Here is a 15,696-nt window from a genome sequence, read left to right as displayed (position 1 = left end):
ATTCAAGCAGAAGGACTGCATACACGAAGGCATTGACTGTGTGGTTACAAATGATGTCACCACCCACAGGCCCTGGTGTCAGCAGCACTCAGCACTTTTTTACTAGCCACTGTGGTATTCACCAGTGGCCAAGCTGAAGGAAGCCTGCTCAATAGAAATCAAGGGGGAAATGTACAGGATAAACGGGGTATCCCCAAACTTTACTCTTGGATCCAATCGGCTGGCACCATATCTTGAGTTGATGTTTTTGCTCAGTTCCCGGCAGCAACAGAGTTTGCAATCACTCATCACTTGTTTATTTGGGGATCGCCTTTTTATATTGTAATCCTCAGACTTGTGTATACTGGGGAAAAAAAACCCCCAACCCTTTTCTGCAAGTCTGAAAGCTTTTACTGTATTTCATCTATTTGGTTTTTGGATGTGGACTCTCCAGTGTGCTGTGGCGTAATTTCATCCTGTGTATTCCCATTTCCTGGTTAGCTCACAGTGCTTTTCAGGATGGAAAGTCCTGCTGGCTTGACAGCCCCAGCTTTGTTTCCCGATGTGTTTAGCTTCACTGGCACATAAAGCATTGATTACTCATCTGTGGATCTTCCTGACAAACACATGATCCCATTCTCCATCTACGTGGAATGGCTTCCTCTATCTGGAATGCACTGTTTAGCTTCACTCTTGGAGTTTTACAAACAAGAGCGACGTGCACAGCGACATGTCAACGGATGGTGACTTGAGTCAATCTATCAGGTGATACAATTTGGCTACATTCTTTCATCAGTCTGCGGTTTGGCGTGCAGCCGAAATCTGACTAACCAAACTGCCAAATGTGAGCAATGCAGTTAAGCTTTGTCATGAATTGCTTCCACAAATGCAGAATGAGGCCAAATATGACTCGTCATATAACTAAAAGGGTGGGTCCCCTTTTTAGTCAGTGGAACCCGACCCAGACCTAAACCCAAAGGCGTCGTTAAAACTGACACAATAGACAACATTTCTATGTAAATTCCTGTCAAAATGACTCAATTTGTTTTGAAGCATTGTGGGTTTATCAACACATGACACCCGCAGTTTACACATTTTTTGAATAACTTCGGTATCCTTTCCGGAAATGCAAGCCATGTTGCTCATTACAGCAGGGATTCGGGGGGGAAAGGGAGGAGTTCAAGAAGGCAGCGTTCTCGACAAGAGAAGTGACACAAATGTTTACAATTTAGTCAAGTCAGGTCACATTCCTCCATCAGAGAATGTGGGGCCGTGAAGCAGATTTTTATTTTTTTTTATTTTATGTTGGAACTTTTTTTATTATTGTCAGAAACAAAACAAGTGCATTTGATTCTTTTATTGAGGTCTTTTATCCTGAATTTAACATTAAAGTCTCTTCTGACTGGGGAGACTTTCCTTATTTTTTAAATTTAAATTATTTACAATTCAACGGAGCACATCTTAAACCCATGTATTCCTTCTATATGTGCATTGTCTGAATTTGTGTTGGGAATGTACGAGTTATGAAAGGCCAGGCTATGAAAATCAAATTGCCCGTTTGAGAATTAAAAAAAAAAAAAATTATAATTCTGATTCTGAAAAGATGATCCCTCCAAAGGCAACTTTTACATATTTCTTAGTATAGGACACACATTAACTACTTATTTTTATGTCTTATTTATAAATACCTATGTCATGTTCTTGTAAAGTGACAATACACCTCCAGGAAATGTCAGTCAATACACTCAAAAAAGTATGTGGGTGCATGCGTGTATGCAAGCATGTTTCCTGTTTATACCCAAAACAATGTCATCCAAGATTCTCTATTATCATTATAAATACAATCTACGCAGACTTGACTTCTAATGTTCACACAGGGGTTTGCAATTTCGATCATTTGCATGCAACTCTCAACCACTAACTGTGACTAAGCTGTCAAGCCATAATCCAAAATATGGGCTTCAAGCTTTATTGTACTGCAGACTTGCACGTATCACAATATAGAGTCATTCAACAGAAGGCCAGCTCCCCCACCTAAAGTGTAGATGATTCATGTATTGAACTTCAACTTCTCGAGCCTGACTCATGTACCAGCAATTAACACAACGCTCCCTAATTTGACCTCCTGACCCCACCGAGCACAAAATACGGTTGCAACTCTTCTCAGAATCAAAATGTATGAAAGAGCACGACATCCTACGGACTATCTACCCAGAGCAGTTTTTCCTCACCGTCAATGGGAAGAAGCAAAAACTAATCTGTTAAACAATCTAATCAAATATCTACCCAGCAACTAATTAAAGGACGTAACAGCAGTCATCCTGAGCAAAACATTACAAATAGAAAGCACACTTTTTATATTAACTCTGTAAAATGTTGTCATAGGTATCAGGTATATATTAAACTGCACAAAACTAGTTTTTATCCTCAACAAAGACAATGCAGTAGACATATAGCTCCCTTATAAACTGGTCAATGCTGAGGTCACATATGGCTCCAGAGCCTGTCTGCAGTGGATGTTTCTTGCCTTCTTAAAATTACAATATACACACACCAAACACTTCTTTAGGAGTACCTTGTTAAAACACGTTGAACTCAAGTCACACAGTTAATCTTGACAAAATGGCTTCAGTATTGACACACTTTAGGCCCTTAGCATTAACTGAGTTTAAATATCACCCATTACTTGTGTAATGTTGCCAACCATCTTCATCTCTTTACGACAACAGTGTACAATCCTCTATCAGGTACTCCCAGCAGGATAGCACACTATGTCTAAAAGCTGAATTTGAACGCAATTTCCTAAACATGTGTATATTGGCCACTGCAGGTGATTATTGTAGCGCTCATGACCCCTTGGAAAACTAACCATATTATATGGAATCAAAACTTGATTGAATGCTGACAAAAGTAATTTGCTTTCAATGCCATATATAATAGTTTTAGGTCTTCTTAATAGGCACCAAATATATCCTACAAAATTTTGGGTTTTTTTCCCTCACAAGCACAAAACTTTTCCATTTTTCCACTTTCAGATTGAGTTTCTTGGCGTCATTTTTAAGGTCATTTCAAACCCAAGTCAATAACATGCCTGTTTTAATTCCCCCATGACCTGGTTCACATGCTCAAACTGGTCGAACTGGCTTCTCTTCAAATGACACATTGACTTTAAAAATCCTGCTTCACACCTTCAAAACAGTTACCAACCTTGCACCTCCATACCTGTCAAGATGTCACCACTTGTACCTGCACGTCTGCTGTTACCATCCACCTTTTGTGCCTCAGACATGTTTGACCATGATGAGATCCATAGCTTTTCGTTGCCCCTTGCCTCGGGAAACCCTGTAGTGTGATCTATCTACCTATCCATCTATCTAGAAATTAGAATATGCTAAAAATGATTGGTATTGGTATTAATAATAATAATAATAATAATACATGGGTTTTATGTAAAGTTTTTCTTGACACCTCAAATATGCTTTACATTGCATTATTCATTCACTCCATACTGGATGGTGGTAAGCTACGCATGTAGCCACGGCTGCCCTGGGGCAGAATGACGGAAGTGAGGCTGAAGAACTGTGCCATCGGCACCTCCGACCACCATCAACCACTCACTCTCACATTGCATTCACTCAGGCAGTTTGGGGCTCAGAGTCTTGCCCAAGGACACTTCGGCATGTAGGAAGGCAGTATTAAGTATTGCTGAAAGAGCCAACAAAACCCGAGGGTGGACTGCAGACAGAAGTCAGTATCTAGAGAGAACCTGACACAAGCACAGAAAGAACATGTAAACTCCACTCATACACCACTGTTAACTAGCAGATTCAAACTCAAACACACTTGTCGTCAAGCAGAACAAATCACTGCATCGTCGTCAAATACTCAAGAGCAGATGGAGTCAAAAGCAGATATATTGAAATAACTCAAATATTTTTCATCCCACAAGAAAACAAAAACTATTTTTTTTCTGTTAAATTAATAAAATATGCTGCTTTCTTTGTTAAAATTATAGATCATAAAACTGCCCAGTTGTGTCTCTGCTCTCGTTTACAAGGATTGTTTTGGAGGCTGGATTTGGGTTTACCACGTACCACTTTCTTGGAAGTACGCAGGATAAAACTATTTAAATTTGGGCAAAGAGCAGATGTCTTGGTTGGGAGACGAAAACAGCCACCCGCCTATGACAGTGTTACAAAATGACATTGTTGTCAGTCAAATAAACCCACACTGCTTTCCGGAACCCACTAAGACATTCACCACAGATTAAATTAACTACGACAAAGTGTTTTGTGATTTTTCTTTCTAGTGACCATTAGTTCCATTGCATCTAAGAGCACTTTCATGAAAGCATTATTCATGGGTCGTTGTGGGGGCCATTTCTCTCAGCAACAAGTTTGATGACCATTATATGACTGAGTAAGCAGTGGGACCAAAAAGCAAATGACCGGCATGGTATGCGGTCAGGGAAACAGCTCTGCTTGCCTGGCTGAGTGAGTGGAACAGAAAACCTACAGTGTGTGCAGTGTGCGTTGGCTTGTTTCAGTACAGAATTACAATTGTTGAGTGGACCGCATCATCCCAGTGAAGCTGTTTTCATTGTCGACCACCTTGAACTAAACACTAAATCTTTTCAAGGTGAGGACAGGTCACCTCAAGACTTTGGAAACAAACTGAGAAATGCGTCAAGGAGGACCAAGACATTACAAGTCGAATGTCTCTGCGTCAACAGACCCTTTGAGGATGTTTCAGTTCCCGCCATCCCAGAAGATGGACTGAGGTGTTTTTCATATCCATCAAATTGGAGCTTTTCAACTCAGTCCACTTCGAAAGGACTCAACCCATATGCTGCAAATAGACCAAACTAGAGCTGTGTTTACTTGGGTTTAAATGCAAGTATGAACACAATGCATTTAATTACATTTAAAGTAAAATCAATTCTCTTTCTTTTTCACCGCAGTCTGAGAAAAATATCAGCATGTCCAGACTTGAAAATCAAAGTTAAGATTATGTTTTCGAATCGATAAGAATTACATATCAATACTTTGAAAAAGAAGCAAATATTTGTCTTTTTATGTCATAAATAACTTAAATTATTATGAGTTATGACAACTGCAGTCAAATATACCAACAAAGACATTGATGATTTATTCGTTTTAACCCCAAGTTAAATACTTCTAAACCGTCACTTTGACCTCCAGAGTCTTCTTGTTATACGTCATGCCTCAGTCTTTAGGACCTGATCAGAAGACACCGGTGCGGCTAAATCTTCAGAGAACATTTTGTTTTCCTGCCGGGAAGGATAACTGCAGAGGAGACAGCAGGAATGAGTCTGCTGACAGAACATTGTCTGCAGGCTACATGTAATGAATTGACCCTCATGTTCGACGCTGAACTTTGCTGTGCTGTGGAATGTGTTTGACCTCTCAGGGAAGAGTTGTCTGGGCACCCTGTAAATAGGGTGAAAACCACGGCGAGCACAAACACAGGGAATTTTCAGCATGTCGTGAGGTCGATTTCTGTTAAAGAACTGCATGCTGTTTAGTTTTAAAAAGTGGTTCAAATAGCACCGACATTCTCCGAGTACTATTGTATCATGTGTCGCAGGATCTTTGACTTTCCGAAATGAAGTGTAGCCATGGAACAAAAAGCTTCATATCTGGGTTTAAGATTTTGCTGCAAACATATTGGCGACTGGTAATTTGATGACTATATCACTGATTGTTTTGAAGAGTCTATGTAATGTATTTTAATAATTGCTCCTTGAATTTTGCAAAAAAGCTCTCCTTCCCACTTGGAGAACAACTACCGTTTCTCGGTCAACCTGCTCAAAAGGTCTGCTTTGTAAATAATTATCATGTGGAGCACTGGTGTGTTTGTGTTAACACAGGTAGTTTAGCAACATCACATCTGTTATTCTACACCCAACTCTGTGTTCACTTGAAGGCTGCAAGCCAAGAGGCAAGATCAGACCTCACCCTGTAAAATAGTGACCAACACCTTTTTTTCAGTCTCTTGTCAACTCTCAAGGTGAAATGTCTTAATTAAACAATGAAATAGTCTGCAGAAAGCATTACTTTATCTGCTTTTCAGTCACGTGTCGCCTTTATGGGTCTGTTTACGTCCAACTGGAAAAATGCAATATGTTGCATAATGTAGGTACATTTTAACTTTGTCATGTGGTGTTGGTAATATCTAACTTTCATAATCACCAATGACCGAGACGTATGCCTTTAGATTAAGTGGACAAAAATGACCTTTATTAAACTTCTCATTTTCAGTGTGAAACCAACTTTACAGTAATGGTGCAATGAATACCTTTAGGATGATACTTTCTTTCTTTTTATTTGTTTCAATCATGTTCTTTTCTTTTTTTTCACATTTCATGAAGCTCTATTTTAAAAAAACAAAAACGTGTCTGATTTTGAAAACACTGAGGAAGTATGGAGCCCTTTGTTCCTTTTACAGTACTTGTCGAGTGGTCTGAAGGGGGTATAATATTTTCAGGTTAAACATATTCCATCACCTTCCTGAAGCATTCACCTTGGACAGAGCTCAGTAGAGGTATATCAATATCAAGATTGCTTCCGTAATGAGCTGGGTTATCTTTTCAGACCAGCTAGGATCAGAGCAGGTAAACAATGTCAAACTGGCCCGAGAGCAGCGGCAGCCAATGTTCTGTACTAGTTAATATCCAAATGCTTAAGTAGAATGTGATTGCTCATTGCTCCAGTTGAGTACTCTTTTTTTTTTCCCCCTGACACAGCCTACATGCAACTTTGAATTACTTTTCAATTTTAAAAAAACTACCCTTCTTCTACCTTCCTGCTCTTTCGCCCTAATTGTGGCAAGTTATCAGCACCGTGCACATGATTAAACACAAAGTAACTAATATTTATGGTGACGACTAGTGAAGAGGTGGATGTTGGATCACTTAGCTGACTTTTCAAATGTATTCCACTAAACATAGAGAAAGAAATGTATGGCACAACTTTACAGTTTTTCAAATGAGCATAATCAAACTGAGCATAATGAACAAATTTTTGTTTTAGAGTAGAAAATATGTGTAGGGGTCAGACACAAGTTACAGATTTAGATCAATTCACTTTTAGACCACTGATACGTTCTTTCTCAATTCAGCCGTAGTTTATTAATAAGTATATTAATACTGAGCTTGTGAGCGTGCAGTTTGATTTATAATATCACACTGAAGTGTTTGTAAAATGAAAACAGAAGAAGTTCATGTTTGCCCTGCAGAGCAGTGGCTCCTTGATGTTTTTGATGAAGAATCTATAACTGAGTATTTATAATTACTTGGGCTCAAATCAAACTAAAATCATGTGATTGTATTCTTCCAGCAGGAGAAGATTCAAAAGAATAATCAAATATTTCTGGAAGATAGTGACTATAACACAAATATGACATTGATAGGCTATAAAGTGCTGGTTATTTAATAAAGATTTAGCAACATTGCTAGAAACATGAAATGAAATAATCACAGCAAGAATGACTAGAAACAAATGTAACTTTTTTTTTTCCAGTGAGGCAGTTTGCCACAGCAAAGCAAGACTGATCGGCCATCATCTGCAATGTGATGCAAGTAGTTCTTTCCTCCCTCAAACTCGAAATAACTTGCTGGTGATGGTCGAGTGACTATGTTTTTTTTCTGAAGGTTCCGCTAATGCACCAAAGCACAAAAAAAAAGTATATATATATATATATTAAAAAAAACGTGTTCCTCTTTAGTTGGAAGAGATGCCGTTGATTTCCGCGAGTTTCTCTTCGAAATGCATTGCAGTTAACCCTGCAGTGGTGCCACTTCTGAACCACCGCTGGATTTACAGTACGCCATGAGGACGGTGCCTCGATACTGGAATGCGTGGTGATGGAAATGTACTACGTGCACCAAGTATAGACCCCACTCATCCGTAACAGATGAGGATTTGAGCTGGTTCCTATCATCATCACTTGCCTGGAAAGATTAGAAACACATTTTTCCAAGCACAAGTTGTAAACGCTTTTTCTTGGTGCATTCCTCATCTGTGGTTATTTAGTTTGCTGGGGGCCTGTTGTGACCGCAAAATGCTTTTCGTGATCCGGTCCATCCACTGTTTTCTACAGATGTGCTCCTCGGTGTTTGTAAAAAGAGTCTCTCTTTTTTTTTTTTCATCGCGTGGAGAAAATCTGCAAATAATAATGGTTTACATACCAGTCCAAAACAGAGCCAAAATGCAAATTGCTCAGTGAGTCTGTTAAACACCATGGTGTATCTTCATTAAAGCTTCAAAGTTGGAATTTCAGTCATTTGGCTTCTGACCAGACTTTGTCACACACCACATAGTAGGAAAGAAAATTTCTGGAACAACCCTTTCTTTCGTGTTGTTGCTTATTTCTCTCTTTCATGATGACCATTGCAAACTTAAACATATGAATCTTACCAAGCATGTTATTCAATAGTTCAAAATACAATTGTATCACAGGAAAACAAGATTCGTAAATGTTCTTAAAAAAAAAAAAAGTAGGTTTAAGCCAAGAAGAAATGGGGAAAAAAAAGGTCTTGCATTGAACATATCCCGCTTGATCTTGAAGGAAACCCATCATTCCTTATGCTTTCTTTACACACTGGGGAATGCACTGTCTGTATTTCAGGCTTCGCTGACACATAATGAAGAAACACCGGGGTGGTGGGGTGGTGGTGGAGGGATTCACTTCAGCAAGATGTAAAGCAACACGCACACACGCATGTTCGGAATGACATCTGGAAACACTAAACTGATAGATTTAGCTAAACTTGTTGCAGTGTTTCTATATTTAAACTCTGTGAAACCATGACAGGATACTTGAGGGATGATGATGAGAAAACGGAGCCACCCAGGTTCATGACATTGAGTCACTGAAACGAGAAAGGAATTTCAGCTTCATATGAAGAAAAAAAAAATCCCCCTTGAAAATGACTTGACACTTTAGCCAGACAAAGTCATTCTTTCATGTACATTTTTTTGATTTTATTTTGCGTGATCACTTTGTGGAGTTTTATGTGTGAAACACAAGAGTCATGTAATTGTATTTTTTTTGGCAGCCCTCCGGACAGAGCCAAAGGTATCAGACGAATCTCATACGAATTTGACAATCTTTGATCTATTAAAGGACAAAGAAATTATGATGTTTTGAAATTCCTCAATCATATTCTTCCCCCAGAAAAGGATCCAGTCAGTTAAACCCATGAGTTTATGAAGAATGCCTGTTGTTCAGTTTTGCTCTCCACATTCATGTCATCTTAGATATCTGACTCATATTATGCAACTCGTTGCCTTCTACACCTGCTATTGTGCTCCGCAGTGTCACGTCTAACCGATATACGTATCCTGAACTGAGCTCTCTGACCCCTGAATTTTTCAATCAGGAGCCATACTTTATGGACTTGGGTGTTTTTTCCCAAAATCATTGCAGATATAAACTTTTATTTCTACTCTAACATCATAATTTACTCTTTAGAACACACTGCTACCAGCAAACAAGCCATCTTTGATGTAGATCATATGACCAACAGAGGAAGTGTTTATCTGACTGAATATCTCATTATATTCAATTGCACCAAAGCTCATGATTTCCCACAGATCTCCTGATAATATTGACTCGATTGCACACTGATTTCGTCACTGCAGCTCTGAGGAACCAATGCAGACTTTGTAAAAATAACAGGAAACAAAATATAATATTGTTTTCCAAAAACATCCAATGATGTATTTCCAATGATTAATAAATGATGCCAGTCAAATCGACCTCATAAAACTTTTTCAACATCAACTTAAAGCATGAAACTATGATGTGAGTTTGTTTTTTTGACCAGACTGGGAGAAGTTCAGAGTTCTCAGAGAAATAAAAACATATGAACAGGAAGAAAATAAGCTGGTTTTTCAGTAAATCGAACACAAGTTACAGTGAAGAAAACAGAAAAGATATGAACTCTCAGAGGTTTGAGCACCAAAGAAAGGATTGAATACAGTGGCGGGAGTCAGTTTTCCCTCCATGTCATGTGCCAAAACCATTCTGCTTCGTCATGAAAAGCTTATCTGTGGTACTGCTGTTTAAGATGAATGAATAAAAACAGATTCTGCACAGGCGCTAATGTCCTGTGCAGTGTCGACAATTAATGTTACCCTGGAGAGTGACAGTTTTTTTTGTTTTTCAAATCCTGATAAGCACATATTTCTCCATCTTTCACATTGTCCATATAAGGACAGCAGGCCATAAAGTCCTAAAAGTAACCCCACAGGGAGGGAGGAGATCAACAACAAAAAAAAGAAAATACAACTATTCCCCTCATGTTTCTTTGGAGGATGATAGAAACTGGCAGAAATTGGAACCAGGCTGCCGTGTTGACATGTTCTGAGTAATGATGAGGGAAGAGATTCCCCAATTAGTGAGTGTCAGCACAGTTTAAAACTAAGTCAAGTAAACAATCATTACCAATTTCACTGAAACAGGAAATGCCAATATCTGCTGCACAAGCTCGAGGGGGCAAATGAGCTTATAAAACATGTACATTCCCCAGGGTGATGTCTGTCAGTCTGTGACACAGAAAATGCCAGAGCTTCTTTTTAAAGACAAATCTATCTTCTGTTGTGGCATCTTTACACAGAAGAACCAGTTTTTTGTTTTTTTTTATCATCAAATCAGCATGAACTCGCACTAACTGGAAAACACATGGCTGTTTGATTGATAAAACTGAGATACGGTGAGGAATGCACTTAGCCAGGCTTACGATGATACACCAATCCTCACTGCAGTCTCAATTATACCCGTTTCCTGACTGAGCACTCAAAATAAAGCAAAGACTAAAATGGGGGTGGTAACAGCTGGAATAGGAGTCAATATGCCTCTTTTTGAAAATACTGCACACTATTTTGACAAAGCAGTAGAATTGAAATGTAATATCAAAGTAGTGAGACAAACAGAAGCCGCTTAAAAATTTAGATCAAGGTTAAAAAACGCAAGAAACAAAAAAAGAAACAGTTAGAAGGTCTAACTGGTTAAGGGTCAACTAGTTTATTCATCATCAGGTTCAGATCAAATGTTTTTGTATAAATATCGACATCTATACTGATAGGAGAAAGTTTTGCTAAGTGCAGGTACGGAAACGTTGAAGGTTACCACTTACCATCTCCACGCCCTGTGGAAAAGCTGTTCCTTCCCAGTCTTTCTTGGGGAATCGCTGAATGATCTTTCCACATCCTTCTCCTGAACCTACAGATTAAAAAAAAAAAGACACAGAAGACTGTTTAGCCATGTCACATAAATGTCAGAAAATGTTTGGTCTGGTTATTGATTTTTTTTTGTGCTAAATACAAGTGTCTCAGTCTCATAAACAAATTAACCCGCATGTTGGAGACTAAAAACTATATCCAACTGTAAATACATTGTTGTACCCTATCAACCTATTAATAATATTTACAGGATAAACTCGGAGTCATGAACTATAATTAACAGCGGGATCTCGATTAAACATCTGATTGTATGCCTGTACATTTTTCTTACATCATGATATATTTATTATTATTATTAAAATGGTAGAGTTTGTTCATTTATCAAATAACATTTTATGTGGTTTAACATATGTTCCAACTTTTCTGGATTACTCGTGACTCCCTCTGTGCGTATAGAAGCAATGTTGGACCACACAGTGGTACCAAACCCTGGTAAAGATCCGTTGAACCGAAGAAAGGATGTTGCATATTGGCATCAAAATGCAGACAAAGAGGCTACTAACGATGGAAGAGAGAGACCGTCCATCACAACACCTAAAAATGTAGATCTTTCCTTCAGAGACGTTACAAAGAAATTCAAGTCGTCAGTGAAGCAGCAGGTCTGGCAGACCCAAAGCCACAATGGCATGAGAAGACAAGTTACGAGTGTTAACAGCTTGCAACTCACAGGACAACAGCTTCAAGCAGTTAAATAGTGATCATAGTAAACAAGTCTCAGATCTCAAACCTGTCAAAGGAGGCTACTTTGATGAGTCAAATGTTCAGTTTTTACTTCAATTGTTTATTTTTCTTTCAGAGTGCAATGAGACATTAAACTGAATAAAAAAAAAGAAAAAAAAAGAAAATCAGTGTACATAAAACAAGTTTACTGATCACAGATCACTGGACAAGGGAAGAGCACACCATGGTCTTTCATTAAATGTGGACTTACGTTTTGTTGAACAATATTCTCTTTAAAATCTGTTTTTTTCATCTGTATAAATAAATACAAACTGCACCCCCACCCCCCTCAAAAATAAATCTGTGAAAGCTCAATCTTCATATCAGTCAAAACACCGCTGGTTTCCATTTGTTGGACAATGTTGGATTTGTTCTGAAAGATTCTGATGAGGCTGACTGAGTCATGATGTTTTAGAAGGAATGTGCATGAAATGCAAAAACAGAACATCTGCAAACAAAGTAAGAAAAATACGGGATTACAGTATAATCACAAAAATAAAATAAAACAAATAAAAATGTACTGCCAGGAATTAAGATTCCGATGATCTCTTTCACGAATGTCAAGACAAATGTTTTCACGTGTGTAAAGATGTCCAAATCCATTACTGAGGATAAGGCTGTGAATAGCAGGCTACAAGTTCCAGCCCTGCAACAGCTCCAACAAGATCTACAAATAATCACCAACTTCATTAAATAAATTACTAAAATGAAATACAAACAAAAATATCATACAGCATCAGACATTTTTATGAATACCTGAAAAAAAAAATGCTGGTCATGTTGTGGTGAACAATTTCATAGAAAGTTCCTTCTTACACAAGTGCACAATTTCAGTGAGCCTCGAGAAAGTGATCAATATAACAGGTGTAGTGAGCATCACTTTAAACCGCACAGCATTCTGAGGTTTACCATTGAAAGCTTTCCTAACGAAGTTACTCCTTCAAAGATTTGTCTCAGGACGCCATATGGCAGCAGTCTTGCAAAACCCTGAAGTCGAAATTAGACGCAATATTTCATGTCAACATGAACTATTGCTTCTAATTGTGTTGAATGCAAACACAATATGTATTTAGCAGTTGATATATGACGGCAACATTCCTATTTAGCAACGTTGAAAGCCAATACAACCTATAATATGAAGGGGAAAAAACCATTTACTTAACATGCCAGAAACAACATTCAAGAGCTGGTTTCACAATATGCACTTTGTCACAATGCATCGCCTGACCCCATGACTTCATCGTAACATTATTTTAAACTTTTAGTCGCACTTTGACAGTCGGGACGCACTAACGATTCATCTGCCAAGTGAAATGTTCCCCCATCAAGACATTGAAAGACAGAAACTGAATACATGTGGCCTAATTCTTAGAAATGAGTTCAGTAATATGAATTTATAGACATATATGAGCATTTTGTTTATGTGAATCAGTAAAGACTTACATTTCCCAAGCATTCTGGTTGAAGCAGTTAATTCTGCTGCCACATATGCTGCAGATGGTTTCAGTCTTGTAGGCTGCCAATCAACTGTTTATACAAAAATAATTCAGAGAGTTCTTCAATACAAAAAAAAAAATCCTGCGGTTCTGACTTGACTGAATTGCATTTGGTATTTACTTTCATTCAAAAGGATGAACAGCATCAAAATCAACTCACACTTGCCTTTCAATCATCACTTGAAATCAACTCAGAGAGCTTTTTGTGGATTAAATATCACTGTAGAAATGTGACAAGACTTGGATAACACTAAACTATTTGGCATAAATGGTAATATGTACAATATGATGGTAGCAAAAGATTGACTATTAGTCGCAAATGTCATCTCTATCAGTGTTTCCATACAAGATGGCAGAGAGTCCCTCACCAGATGTTGAAGGCCTTATGGTATCTATACTACAAAAGGTTCTCCGAAAGTGTTTGGTCGTTAAAATGCACCATTATAGGGTCATAATGCAGCAATTAATAATTGTAGACTATTACTCTTTGTCACCAGACAATTTCCATAACCCACATCAAGTATAAAACATTATACGCATTTTGTTTCACAGCCACAAAGGACTATATGGACTATATATCAGCAAATACAAGATGCACTCCATTGATGACATTTAAAGATTGGGAAAAACCTCTATGACTGGGAATTTGTTCAAAAAGTGACAAAAAAAAAATGTACCAGTGACAAATCTGGCTTGTGGCTGAGCATCAAAAGGCAGCTGCAATTTGATCCTTTGATTTCAGGTCCTATAATTATGAAGCAAATTACTGTGATAATACTGTCAATCATAGCGTAAATACACCTCTACCATTTAATTCTGTTCAGTTTTATTTATATAGTGCTAATCATACCCACAGCATAACCAGCTTGTGGCACTACTACAGACAAACCGAACAATCCTGTATGAGCAAGAGTAATCAAAAGGGAAAAACTACTTTGCCAATGAGGAACCTCTGCGGAGCCAGACTCGTGTGCAGGTTTTCTGCTGCTTTGGTATAATACATAGTAAAAATCTTTTTTTTTTTTTTTTTTAAAGACAGGAAGGAGACATATAGCAACAACCCAGGTGACACCAGACAGCAAGCTAATTCACTCTGAGATTTTATGCATGTCAGCTTTTTCAGCCTAACACTTCATAACTCAAACTACTGAACAAACTGCTTCAGGAGTGCCTAAGATGCCGTCTGGTCAGAGGTCAGATGCCAGCCACAGGGGAGACAGGCAAGTGGTCCGGTAGCACCAAGGCCCTTGAGATCATTGTGCACAACTCCTTAAAACCTAGACCACTATAGAAGAAACCATCTAAATCATCATGATAGGACTCCCGGGACAGTGTGGAGACATTTATTTGTTGAGGTCTGTAAGTACAGTGTGGAAAACAGCTTTAAGATACTTCACTTAAGATTTTTGTCATGCAGTTAAAGAAAAGCACCTGCTTTATTTAAAAAAAAGAACCATACTAAACAAAAAGAACAATGACTATAACTGCAAGAGAGGAGGTGCTGAGAGAGCCGGTGGCCTGGCCTCAACATTATGGGATTATGTGAAGAGATTAATTAAAATACACAATTTAACAAAAAGATTAGCCCAGACTAAAGGAAAGAAGCTATGTGCTGCCTTGAAACACTGCAAGTATACCTGAAAGAGATTTCATTTTAAAGTTGACAGGAGCTTAGATAAAACACAGATAAATTCTGTATGGAAAGTTGGTCATTAGTTATCTCTCTCTCTCTCTTTCTTTCTTTCTTTCTTATCTCTCTCTTTATTCACCTGAAGAGCTGAGCAAAACGTCTTCCTATAGATCAGAGAGAGAGGCGTTAGCAGAACACCAGTCCGTCTGACCGCTACGTGTCTCCAGAACTTTACGGCTCCTCTAATTGAAATCATATGGCTGGAGTGCTCCAAGTTCTAATTTTCGACCTCGGATGAAAATAAATGACAGAATTCCTCACATTCCACAAGGCTGCCCTCTTGTATTAAAACAAGCCGCCTTTCGAATACTACCCCCCTGATAACTATAAAGAACCCCATAGGAGAGGATAATGGAACCCAGGCCTGAAAAGGAGCATGCTAATTTGAACATCCGCTAATGCAACACCAGGGAGATGACGTGCAAAAACCGACTCCTTCAAAGAGGGATACGTTTTCGTAGTTTTTTTTTTTTTGGCAGAAGCTGTTGCAATAACGAGAACCAAACGCGTCCAGGTTTAAGATACGCGTGTCCATGTAAAAAAG

The 15,696-nt window shown here is 38.3% G+C and overlaps 1 protein-coding gene across 2 annotated transcripts in view; it reads right to left on the bottom strand.

Annotated features, from left to right (window-relative positions):
* sbf2 (SET binding factor 2) overlaps positions 1 to 15,696 on the bottom strand; it is a 94,992-nt gene that overhangs the window by 70,329 nt on the left and 8,967 nt on the right. For both annotated transcript variants that reach the window (XM_080500219.1, XM_080500220.1), the window contains exon 2: positions 11,141 to 11,226. In XM_080500219.1, coding sequence (XP_080356345.1) covers positions 11,141 to 11,226 — 86 coding nt within the window. The remainder of the gene's footprint in view (positions 1 to 11,140; positions 11,227 to 15,696) is intronic.

This window comes from Blennius ocellaris (genome assembly GCF_963422515.1).
Source record: "Blennius ocellaris genome assembly, chromosome: 1".
NCBI classification, from domain to species: domain Eukaryota; kingdom Metazoa; phylum Chordata; class Actinopteri; order Blenniiformes; family Blenniidae; genus Blennius; species Blennius ocellaris.
This window is presented reverse-complemented; position numbering and strand designations above follow the sequence as displayed.